Source organism: Furipterus horrens, unplaced genomic scaffold (genome assembly GCF_987537825.1).
Source record: "Furipterus horrens unplaced genomic scaffold, mFurHor1.1.pri manual_scaffold_4, whole genome shotgun sequence".
Lineage (NCBI taxonomy): Eukaryota > Metazoa > Chordata > Mammalia > Chiroptera > Furipteridae > Furipterus > Furipterus horrens.
The window spans coordinates 398,608-410,919 of record NW_028327174.1 but is presented as its reverse complement, the minus strand read 5'-3'; the positions used below and the strand labels follow the sequence as shown (position 1 = coordinate 410,919).

General features: G+C 61.6%; 1 protein-coding gene across 1 annotated transcript in view; it reads left to right on the top strand.

Annotated features, from left to right (window-relative positions):
- Positions 1 to 3,454: 3,454 nt before the first annotated feature.
- Positions 3,455 to 12,312, top strand: part of SELENOO (selenoprotein O) — a 12,383-nt gene continuing 3,525 nt past the window's right edge. The window contains exons 1-5 of the mRNA XM_090272225.1: positions 3,455 to 4,074; positions 7,831 to 8,034; positions 8,674 to 8,854; positions 9,677 to 9,807; positions 10,153 to 10,433. Coding sequence (XP_090128351.1) covers positions 3,494 to 4,074; positions 7,831 to 8,034; positions 8,674 to 8,854; positions 9,677 to 9,807; positions 10,153 to 10,433 — 1,378 coding nt within the window. The 5' untranslated portion in view covers positions 3,455 to 3,493. The remainder of the gene's footprint in view (positions 4,075 to 7,830; positions 8,035 to 8,673; positions 8,855 to 9,676; positions 9,808 to 10,152; positions 10,434 to 12,312) is intronic.

The following is a 12,312-nucleotide window of genomic DNA, read 5'->3' as shown; positions in this document are numbered from 1 at the left end:
CACACCCCCCTGGCATGCGGGGGTGGCAGGGAGGAGCCCAGTGCCCTGAACAAAAGGCTCACAGGGGCCCAGCCACTCCAATCTGTAGAACCACAGTGAGTGCAGAGCATGGCTTGGGGAGGGACTTGCAGCAAAGCGCCTGGCTGGTGGGGTTGTGGGGGGGCTCGTCCCCCAGGAAGCGCGGCTGCCCATCCTGGGCTGGGTCTCGCTGCTCACCTCTGCCTCTCGGCCCTGGGTCAGCTCCCTGGTGCAACACCGAAGTCCAGGAGAAGCGGCCGGCAGACCGAGACCTCACCCAAGGCAAGCTGAGGGTTTCGAGGCTCCCAAGCCGGGGTCTTCTCTCCACAGGCCCAGGTGGTGTGGCTGGAGCCCTGAGGCCTGGCTGGGCAGCCTCTGACCTCTGACCCACTACCCATAGGTCTGTACCCTGCAGGCCTCTAAGGTCCCATGAGGACCCACCTGGGGGGAAGGACAGACAAGGACAAGGTCCCACTCCAACCCTGTGTTAGGGCTGGCTGGGCACCCAGACCACTGCCAGGTGAGGAGGAGGGCAGGGAAGCCAAGGCCGACCCTCCAAATGCCATGCTGGACATACGGAGCAGAGGTGCTGTGCTGGGGCAGTGGGAGGAACTGAGGGTCTGGCTTGGGGCTGGGGGCATGGATCCTCAGGGACAGCCATTTCCAACAGAGAGGTGCCTGAGGCAGGAGTTCCACGCTGAGGGGATGGTGGCGACCTGTCTGCGGGAGCAAGGTTGTGTCAGCTGCGGGGTTATCGCGGCGGCCTGAGAGGGCTGTGGTCCAGTCACCCTGAGATCGCTGCCCCTTTTCCAGGCCCTGACCCCTCCTTGCCCTTATCTGCAACCAGAAGGAACTGCTCAGACCTGGATGAACCACAGGGCTCCCAGTGGGATGGACACCATCTCACCAGAAAGACCCCATGCCCCTCCCAGGCGAGCAGCCTGTGGTGTGGGGGGCAAGGAGGTAGTGTGTGAATATCATTTGTGAAAGCAAGAGGGGTCGCTGTCCAAGGCTGGCAGGGATGGGCTGGGCCCAGCAGCTTGCCTTCTGGGGTCCATCTTCAGACCTCGCACCTGGGCACCGACGTTCACTGAGCCTTGTTCATGGCCGGGAAAGGCTGGGAGAAACCCAAACACCCACCCTAAGGGAATGAACAAAGAAAGATGCCCAAGATAGAATCTCAGTGAACCAAGGAAGCCACAGAGTGGGGAGCAAAATAACACACATCAAACTGTGGGCCACAGCTGTGAATCTTCACCCTATTTCAGAGCGTTTGAATTTATTACGATGCAAGTTTGTGTTACATTGAGAAGCAAAGAAACAGTATGGTTTCATTTTCTCAAATAAATGGGACTGCTTAGGGGGCATGGACACCCCTCTCGGACAAGAGGGGCAGGCCTGCGGCCCTCCAGGCGCAGCTGCTGTGACTCCTGTGCACCCGGGCTCCGTGACACGCACGCAGAGAGGGACTGGAAAGTGACTCGGAGTGGGGGTCGGGGCAAGGAGAGGCCCCTGGACTCTGGAAGAGGCCAGAAGGGGTACCAACGGGGGTAGGGAGGCGGGAGGACAGGAGGGCGGTGCTGCCTGTGGGCACAGGGGTGTCGCCAGGAGCCTGAGGTCTTTGCCCCTGTGTCAGCAGCTTTGATTCCCATCAGGAACCCCCGGGTGGGGGCAGGGAGGTTTGGCCGTAGCCATCACTCCAGCACTGGCTGGTGGTACAGACAGTGGCCAGGCCAACCGCAATGGGCCACGAGCGGGGGGTGGAGTGCCCGGGGCAGGGGTCGCCTCTGGTGGGCCCAAGGCACTGGGATGCAGGAACCACGCGCAGGCCCTGCATGGCGGCGTGCCAGTACCACGGGGCTAACCGTTCAAGCCTCGTGTCTCCATCCTTCCTGTGGGTCGGGACAGGAGGGGCGCGGTCGGCTCCGGCCCCGGCCGGCCGGACCCTGTGCTGCCACAGCCCCCGCCCATGAAGGGCAAGCCTGGGGAAGTCCAGGAGGCCAGAGGCGGGGAGGCCCCTGCGCACCTGTTGGACCCCGGGCGCCCTCCCAGGGTGCCCTCTAGCTGTGAGCTCAGGGAGGGAGCCAGTGGCGCACAGGGCCTGGCACTCATCGGCCCTCCGCAATGTCCGGTCCCACCAGACCCAGAGTGGGGCGCACAGTGGAGTGAGGGCAAGGAGATAGGTAGGAGGGCTGGGGCCAGCATGCGGGGTGGGGGTGCCACCGGCTCAGGCCAGGTCTCCCCGCAGTTAGGCAGGAGGCTGGGGCGCAGGGAGCTGTCAGGCTGCAAGAGTTCTGGGCACCAGACACCTACAGGGACCTCACCACGCTGTCCCCCTCATCTGGGTGACCCCCCCCCCCAGCCCACACAGAAGGTAATGTCATTGCCCATCTCATCGATGGGAACCCTGAGATGGTGAGGGGTTCCCCGAGGTCACACAGTCGGCAGGGGCCGGGCTGGTTCACAGGAGTCACAGAAGCCAGTGTTGTGGCCCCAGGAGTGGCTCCTTGCAGTGAAGCGCAGAATCCGGCGGGGGGGGGGGGACTTTGTGAGTCTGCTGGAGGCCTCTGGCCCAGCTCCTGGTCTCAGGTTTTACTTTGGGGCCGGGGCGGGGGGGCGGGGGGTGATTGGGAAACCCCTCCAAGGACCAGGTACGCAACACGTTCACAAATCAGCACAAATCAGAGGGGGCAGCCCAGTGGGGCTCCTCTCCCAACCCCTGAGCCGTCCTGCAGCCTGACGCCAGCCCCTTACCTGGGGGCGGGCCCGGCAAAGCCAGGCGCCCCGCGCCCGTCCCACCCCGTGCGCACCTGCGGGGAGGCCTCCGGGCCAGGCGCTGCCTCCTGCAGCCGGGGGCGCGCTCGTGCCACGGAGAAGCGCTGTGCGGGGAAACACGGGGCGACATGGGGACGCGCTGGCGACGTGGAACCGCGCAGACGACGGGAGTCACGCTCCAAGCAGAGGGAGAGCAGGAGCAGAGGCCCCGCTCTCCAGTTTGGCTTCGCGCTGGGCTCTTCCCGGCCCAGCACTGCCCTCGCCGCCGTTCGCCCGGGTCTGGAGAAGCGCTGTCCCTCCGGCCCCGGTGCACCGCGCGGCACCGCACTCCGGGCACAGGCTGGACTGCGGGCGTCTCCCCGGCGGCACCTCCAGGGACCTGCTGACAGTTACGCGGGGCAGGCATTCCGGACCGCCCAGTCCCCTCCGCCCGCCCCGGCCCGGAGCCCCGGCCCTGCGGACCCGAGCCGAGCCCGTGGTCGGGGAGGCGGGACCACGCGCAAAGGCTTCCGGCACCGCCGCCGGGCCCAATCGCAGAAGCGGACCGAACGACGACGTAACCAATCAAAATCAAACTTTTGTGGGCGCAGCCCGCGCAGGCGCAACGGCGGACACCGCCCCTCCGGCGATTGGGCAGCGAGGCACGCGGGGCGGGGCTTCCTGGCGGGGCGGAGAGGTTTCCGCTGCCGCGGCGGCGCTTATGGCCTCGCTCAGAGCCGCGCTCGGGGCCTCTCTCGCGGCTCCCCGCGCCCTGCCGCCGCTCCTCGGTCGCCGCCCGCCGCTCGCGCCCTGCTCTGCCTCGGCCGCCGCCCGCGGCGCCGCCATGGAGCCGGCGCCCCGTTGGCTGGCGGGGCTGCGCTTCGACAACCGCGCCCTGCGCGCGCTGCCGGTGGAGACGCCGCCGCCGGGCCCCGAGGGCGCCGCGCCCGTGCCTCGGACGGTGCCCGGGGCCTGCTTCAGCCGCGTGCGGCCCGCACCCCTGCAGCAGCCGCGCCTCGTGGCGCTGTCGGAGCCCGCGCTGGCGCTGCTGGGCCTGGGCGCGCCGCCCGCCGACGCCGCCGCCCGCGAGGCGCGCGAGGCCGAGGCCGCGCTCTTCTTCAGCGGCAACGCGCTGCTGCCGGGCGCCGAGCCCGCCGCGCACTGCTACTGCGGCCACCAGTTCGGCCAGTTCGCCGGGCAGCTCGGCGACGGCGCTGCCATGTACCTGGGCGAGGTGTGCACGGAGGCCGGCGAGCGCTGGGAGCTGCAGCTCAAGGGCGCCGGCCCCACGCCCTTCTCCAGGTGGGCGCCTCTGCAGGCGGGCGCGGGGGGCGGACACGCGCCCCGAGGCCCCCGTTGGGGTGAGACGTCACTGGGGAAGCCCGGAGCAGGGACGGAGCGCCTGTAGGCGGCAGTTTCTGGCGAAGGGAGCGGCCGGCGGGCAGGCCCAGGCCGGGGGAAGGCGCCTGGGGCGCCCGTGCTGCCGCGGCCTCTGCGGGGTGGGGCCCAGCCTGGGCCCTGGAGGCCCTGCCTTACCCCCCCGGGAGCCCGAGTGTGGCTCATCCCGGGTGTGAGCACGCCTCCGGAGACCAGGCCTGCCGCGGCCCCAGGGCTCCCGCAGGGGGACGGCCCGTCCCTGGCCGGCGGGAGCCGCAGCCCGCAGCTGTGCCGCACTCACCCTGCGCTCTGCGCGCGGACCCGGGCGTGCGTCCTCCCGGCGCTCCAGCTCCTGAGCATCTGCCTGTGCCCGGTGTGGGGCCGGGACCCTTCAGACCCACCCTTCCGGGCGCACCTGTCGTACTCACAACCAGGGAGGCAGGGTCAGACACCGACACCTGACCCGGAGGGCGCTGTCCCGCAGGCACGGACAGTGCTGACCGTCTGCTTTGCTCCCCCAAACAGTTCACGTATTTAGTCCGTAGTCATGAAGTGCTTGTTCAGTGCCTAAGAAAATTGAACTTAAGTTGGCATTTTATGTTCAAAGAAAACCTGAGGGCATATCTCTTCCAGCCACTCTGGGGTCTCCCCTCCTTCCAGAGGCCGAGCACGTCACTCACACCCACGCCCTCACCCACCCCAGGCAGCTTTATCTCATGTCCTCAGAGTGGCTGGTGCTTCCTCAGCTCTCAGCCTCCACACCGACGGAAGTTTCCTGGGCTCGGCCCGGCGCTCCCACCACGTGCAGCGAACACGCTGCTCAGAGCTGACTGCACCGGGGGCTGATGGAAGAGGGTTGCCCTTGGAATGACGTGTAAATGCTTCTTACCCTGAGGCCTGCCCACTTCTGTGCGTCTCAACTTTTTGATAATTCATTTTCTGGGAGAGTAACCAGCTGTTGGGAGTCACTTGTTATGCCTGAACATATGAGTTTTTAAGTCGGTGTTTCCAGACCTGACATCTGCTAGGAAAGGCTCTCCTTTAAAAGAAAGGGGTCATTGGACTCTCACTCATGTTTGTACCCACCACCGGGTGGAGTGACTGGAGGACGGGTTACCTGGCACGCCCGGGTCCGCGCGCAGAGCGCAGGGTGAGTGCAGCACAGCTGCGGGCTGCGGCTCCCGCCGGCCAGGGGCTGGTCTCCGGAGGCGTGCTCACACCTGGGATGAGCCACACTCGGGCTCCAAGGCAGGGCCCCACCCCGCAGAGGCCCCAGGCGCCGTCCCCCCGCCTTGGTGTCCCACCGGCTGGGACGGAGGAAGCTGTGCTCGTTGTCTCCCCACATAACGTTGCTCTGTTCTTGGAGGGAGACAGGGAGACAACCGGGGACCTGGCCCGCAACCCACGCCTGCACCCTGACTGGGAATTGAACCAGTGACCTTCCAGTTCACAGGCTCAATCCACTGAGCAACACCAGCCAGGGCCAGGAGCTGGATCTTGGAGCAGATGAGCAAAGTCAACAATCCTCCAGCCAAGAGAACCAGGGAAAACGAAGGACACAAACCACTGGGGGCAGAAACGGAAGGAAGGGGGCATCGCTGCAGATCCCAGGACACGGAGAGGACAGTGAGGAGTCTCACGAGCACCTCTGGGCCCACACATTTGACAACCAGGATGAAACGGACCAAACCCTTGAAAGGCAATTTGCCACAACTCCCAGGACGAAACAGACAATGGGAGTGGGCCTGCAGCTGTTACAGAAGTTGGAGCCACAACTGATACCTTCCAAGCAGAAAGCACCAGGTCCCGACGGGTTCCCTGGTGAATTCCACCAAACAATTTAGGGGAAATTGTACCGGTTGTGCACCATCTCTTTCCGAGGCGAGGAGCAGAGGGAAGACTTCCTGTCTCCTCCCGGGAGGCCAGTGCTACCCCAATACCAAACCCGGACAAAGGCAGTAAGAAAAACTACAGACCAATAGCTCCTGAATATAGATGCAAAAATCTTCAACAGCATCACAAAAAGTCAGATTAAACAACAGTGAGAAGAATTGCACACCACGGCCAAGCGGGCTTTGCCTCAGGGATCCAAGGCCGGTTCAAAGTTCAAACATCAGTCACGTGACCCGTCCCATCAGCAGGCCACAGAAGAAAGCTCACACAGTCATCTCAACAGAGGCAGAGGAAGCTCTGGACAAATTCAACACTAGGACTAGAGGGGAAGGTTCTGAGCTTGATAAAGGGCACCTACAGAAACCGGCAGCTAATGTCTGCTTAGGCAAGGCGAGATGCCCCATTGCCCCGGCTCTCGGCATCATGCTGGAAGCAATACGACAAGAAAGGAACTCAGTCCTGGCCGGTGTGGCTCAGTGGACTAAGTGTCCGCTTGGGAGCTGAAGGTCACCAGCTGGATTCCTGGTCAGGGCACAGGCCTGGTTGGGCCCCAGCTGGGGGCGTGCGAGAGGCAGCTGCTCAATGTTTTTCTCCTCTTTCTCCCTCCCTTTCCTCTCCCTAAAAATAAAATTTTTAAATCTTTTTTTAAAAAGGAAATCAAAGATACACAGACTGCAGTGGAAGAAGTAAAACTATCTTTGTCTGCTGATGATTATCTTTGTAGAAAATCTCAAAACTGACAAAAAGTTCGTTAATAAGCAATTACAGTGAGGTTGTGGGATACAAAGTTACTGTACAAGTCAATTACGAGTTATGCATAATTTCCAAGATGTGGAAGCGACGAAAGAGTCCTTCAGGAGCTGATGGGTAAACTGGTCCATCCAGACAGTGGAATATTTATTATTCAGAGCTAAGAAGAAATGAGGTGTGAAAAGTCGTGGGGGAGCCCTTAGTGCAGATGACTGCGTGAAAGAAGCCGATCTGAAACACTGATCCCAAATCTGTGACATTCTGGAAAAGGCAAAACTACGGAGACAAGAAGGTCACGGATTATGTGGTGGGGGTGGGGGGGAGTCGGAGCACAGAGGGCTTTCAGGGCAGTGTAACTCTTCTGTGGGACGCTAGAATGGTGGACACACGTCATTATACATTTCGTCCAAACCCACAGGACGCAGGACAGCGAGGTCCCCCCTTTGCTGTGGAGAACATGGCGTGTCAGTGCAGGTCCATCGAGTGTCACTGGCGGGGGGTGTTGGTGGGGAGGCTGTGGTTGGGGCGCGGGAGGGGTGCGAAATCTCTGAGCCTCCCAGCAGTTTCTCTGCAGACCTACAACTGCTCTGGAAAGTGGTCTATTAAAAATAACAATGAGAGGCTCGGCCTAAGACGGAGAGCTGAAGGCCCACGAGCCAGTCCGAGCTCGTTCCCCCACTGCAGAACGCTGCTGCGTGTGTTTCTGCAGAATAGTTTTCGCAAAATAAATGCACAGAAACAGAACTGTGGGTTCGCGAGTGTGTCGTGTGACGAGCAGGCTGGGTCCTGTGTCCGGGCCTGATGGAGCCTCCCTGCCCTTGCCCTCCAGCCTCAGGCCCGTGCTGGCGCTGCATGTGGGGCTTGTCATTGTCTGGTTTCCGGTAAGGTGGACTTTCCACAGTGACACTAGAGCTGCCGTGAAGTGTTTCTTAAGCCACCGCAGCTTGCTTTCTCTCAGTCCCTCCCGTTTGCCCCCGAGCCTTGGAGTCAAGGGGTCGCCCTCCCCAGTTGCCCCGTGACCTCCGCGTCTGATTCCAGGCAGGCTGATGGCCGCAAGGTCCTGCGGTCCAGCATCCGGGAGTTCCTGTGCAGCGAGGCCATGTTCCACCTGGGGATCCCGACCACGCGAGCCGGGGCCTGCGTCACGTCCAAGTCCACAGTCGTGCGGGACGTGTTCTATGACGGCAACCCCAAGCACGAGCCGTGCGCAGTGGTCCTGCGGATAGCCTCCACCTTCCTCAGGTGATGTGGCCCTGTGGGCCATCTGCAAGCGCGTGGCGCTTAGTTTCAGGACACACTCGGCAGCTTGGTGACCCTTTCAGAGCCGCGCCCCAGCCAGTCCTTAGAACAGCGGGAACAGGACTGTCTGTGAAGGAAACGTTTGGACCCCCAGGGAGGGGCTTACACGCAGAAGGAACTGGTTGTCTTCTGGGTCAGGAGTCCCGTCCTGTGTGTGGACAGCCATGCCCCGCCTACCACGCGCCCTTGCCGTCCTGGGTGGGGGCCTGCGCCCACTCGCTGCTGGCAGGAACCTGCCACGACAACCAGAAATGTCTGCAGACACCCTGCACGTCCCCCAGGGGACAGTGGCTGCGGTGAACTGGGCAGTGTCCTGCTTGTCACCGCACCGCAGGGTGCCCGTGACAGACACGTCCCCAGGTGTGGCTGATGAGCACAGAGCCCTTCCTGTGCTGGTGCAGTCGGGGGGGGGCAGCATCGACTGCAGCATTGCTGGGCCCCCACGCACCCCTGGGGGATGCTGTGTGGGTCAGGGTATCCCTCCCACTGCCAGCCATAGGCCTACGGCCGGACTGCTCCCTCTCCCTTCTCTCCCAGGGGGCGCGGCTGGTTCACCTGTTGGAAACTTGGGTCTCTCTCCAGGTTTGGGTCCTTTGAGATTTTTAAGCCTGAGGACGAGCACACGGGGCGCGCAGGCCCGAGCGTGGGGAGAAACGACATCCGAGTGCAGATGCTGGACTACGTGATCAGCACTTTCTACCCCGAGATCCAGGCCGCTCACGCCAGTGATGCCGTGCAGAGGAACGCCGCCTTCTTCCGCGAGGTGGGCGCCAGGGCCAGGGGGTGCTCAGTCTGACTGCCTGGGGCCCGGGCCCTGGGTCAGCACCCCTCCCACCAGAAGTGGGTGTCGAGCAGGTGTTGGGGGCCCATCCTACACTGGTCACCCTGAGCCACCTGCTGCCATGCTCCGTTCCTCTGTCTCTGCCGGGATGGGCGCCTGGGCCTGGGCGTGAGCTGAGCCGCACCTGCTGTGGGTGAGCAGGGCAGTGACTGTCTCTCTGTCGGTGAAACTGAAGGACGGTGCTGCTCGGGCCTGGAACATTCTCAGCCTCACGTGGGTGCGGCACATCCTGGCCAGCGTCTGGGCAAGGGCAGTGGGGAGCAGCTATGGGGCCCCTGTCTCTGTGGCCATGCGTCCTCCAGGCTGCATGGGGTACGGGGCGGTGGGCCTGGGGGGGGAGTGGCAGGGCTGGCAGCCAGACCCTGGTCGCGGTGGGTGGGTCATTTGAACCTCCTTGCTGGGCAGCTGTGGGCAGTTTTGCCTGATGACGTGGTAACTTTCTTGTTTCCCACATGGCTGTTCGTCCCACTGGGCCTGAGTCATGGGGTTGTCAGGTTTCAGGAGTTTTCTGGTGAAAGCCCAGATCAGTGAGTGTAGGAAAGCAGCAGACGGGGTGGGTGGAGACAGAGTCCTTGCAGCCCAACTTCTCCGGAACTCTTCCTCCCTAAGGGCTCTGCCCAAGCGTGCTCCACGTGGCCCCGTGCCGGCCTTGAGAACAGGACCCTCAGAGGAGCCCAGCTCTCTCCAGGGAGGGGCGGGTGGGAGGGTGGGGCTGAAGGAGCAACCAGGCCCGTCCTGCCCCAGGTGACACGTCGCACAGCCCGGATGGTGGCCGAGTGGCAGTGCGTCGGCTTCTGCCATGGTGTGCTCAACACGGACAACATGAGCATTGTGGGGCTCACCATCGACTATGGGCCCTTCGGCTTCCTGGACAGGTGGGCGTCCCCCGCAGGGCCCGGTTGCTGGGCGGGGGCGGGGCCTGCAGGTGCGCGTGGCTGCTTTAGCTAATGCCTGGCTCCTGGGTTAGGGACGGACGGAGGGCAAGGACAGGAGCATCGGGTGAGCAGGAGGAGGGCAGCGCCAGGACTTCTGCTCCCTGCTCCTGAGGTGGAACCATCAGGGCTGGTGGCCGACCAAGTGGGAAGGAGCGTGGAGGATGGCTGCAGGGTCCTTGAGCCGAGCCCGCAGGGCCAGGTCCCCAGGGGGACAGCGCAGCACACGGGGCACCCGCGGGGCCCACACAGGCCCGTTGGGCAGCACCCTCTCACCCCGTGGGGCAGGTATGATCCCGACCACGTGTGCAACGCCTCCGACAACGCCGGCCGCTACACGTACAGCAAGCAGCCTGAGGTGTGCAAGTGGAACCTGCAGAAGCTGGCGGAGGCCCTGCAGCCCGAGCTGCCCCTAGAGCTGGGCGAGGCCATCCTGGCCGAGGAGTACGATACTGAGTTCCGCAGGCACTACCTGCTCAAGATGCGCAGGAAGCTGGGGCTCGTGCAGGCCGAGCGGGAGGAGGACGCGGCCCTGGTGGCCAGGCTCCTGGAGACCATGCAGCTGACAGGTGAGCGGGGTGGGCGCACCTGCCACGGTGGGCTTGGCGTTTGCACTGTGGCAACACACCCCCACGGTGAAGGTCACCCGTCCGACCACTTCTCAGTGTGCATTTCAGTGGCATTAGGTGCATTCACATTGTGGTGCAGCTCTCTCCACCATCCACCCAGAGCGTTCCAACTGAAACTCGCCCCCGTTAAATACACTCCACATAACCGGCTGGCACCCACCGTCCTGCTCGCTTGTGCCTGGCTGCCGTCCCTGAGCATCATATCCTCCAGGCCCACCGTGTCTGTTAAGGCCGAGTGACGCTGCGCTGTGCGGACAGACGGCTGTGCTCAGCCGCCACCACCAACGCTGGGGCAGCCTTCTCCCTTTAGCTGCTGTGGAAACAGACATGCCAACACCCAAGTGTGCATTCAGCCCCCTGGGTGGAACCCTCAGCTGGGGGACCCTGGGTGTGTGGACCCACCCAGAACTCTGGCTGGCTCAGCAGGGGAGGAGCGCTGCCCTCCACCGCATTGCGCAGCAGTGTTGCTGTGGGCCTCGCGTGGGCCTCAAATGGGTCTAGCAAGTCTCCTTCTCTTTCTAGAGTGAGCGTTTGCGCCACTTCCATCCGTGGAGGTGACGTGGTTTCACTCCTTTGTTCATAGCCTGTCTAAGTGCATTTACACCGCCCAGTAAGTGGCCACAGACAGGTCACAACAATGGACACGTGTCTCTCAGTCCTGGAGGCTGGAGGTCCAAGCTCAGGTGCCAGGGTGCTGGGTCATTGGTGAAGCCCCTCCCTCTCCGTGCTGGGTCCTCACAGGGTGGAGGGAGGAGCATGTCTCTGCGGCTCTTCTCACAAGGGCAGGAGTCCCATCGTGAGCCTCAGAGACCAGCCTCCTGACACTGTCCCTCTAGAGGTGGAGGTCTTGTGCATGCGCATGGGCAACACAAACACCCAGTCTGTGGAACAGCCCCTTGTAGTCCTGGGGCGGATCCCACTTGGCCATGTTGCCTGGCCCTTGCAGGTACTGAGTTTGGCTTGCTGGTGTTCTGTTGGGGACTTTGACATCTGTGCTTCTCAGGAATGTTGGCCTCAAGTAAGTGTTCCTGCCTTGTGGTGTCTGCCTTTGGCTTTAGCATCAGGGTTGCTGGTGCCATAGAATAAACAAGGAAGTGTTCCCTGTTTTTAGAAGAGTTTGAGGATTTGTATTAATTCTTCTGTAAACGTTTGACAGAATTCACCAGTGAAGCCATCAGGTTGTGGACTTTTCCTTGTTTGGGAGGTTTGAGATTAGTAATTCCATATCCTTTCTAGTTCTAGAACTATCTAGATTTTGTATTCTTGAGTCAGTCTGATGTGTGTTTTTAGGACTTTGTCCATTTCACCTGTTATCTAACTTATTGGCATGTAACTGTTCATTTATTCTCTTTATAGTCTCATTTCTGTGTGATCAATAATTAAGTCCCCACTTTGATTTCTTTTTAAAAATAATTTTTAAAAAGATTTTATTTTCAGAGAAAGAGGAAGGGAGGTAGAAAGAGATAGAGAAACATCAATGTGCGGTTGCCTCTCGTTTGCCCCCAACTGGGGCCTGGCCCACAACCCAGGCCTGTGCCCTGACTGGGAATCAAACCAGCAACACTTGGTTCACAGGCCAGCGCTCAGTCCACTGAGCCACACCAGCCAGGCATGGTTTCTGATTTGTTATTCGTGTCTTTACTTTTTGCCAATGTTTCTAAGTTTGTCAATTTTGTTGATCTTTTCAAAGAATCAACTTTTTGTTTCATTGACTTCTGGTTTTGTTTCATTTCTCTCTGCTCTAATCTTTATTTCCTTCCGTTCTCCTAACTTAGGTCTTGTTTTGCTCTTTTCCTGCTTCATTAGGCACACTATTAGG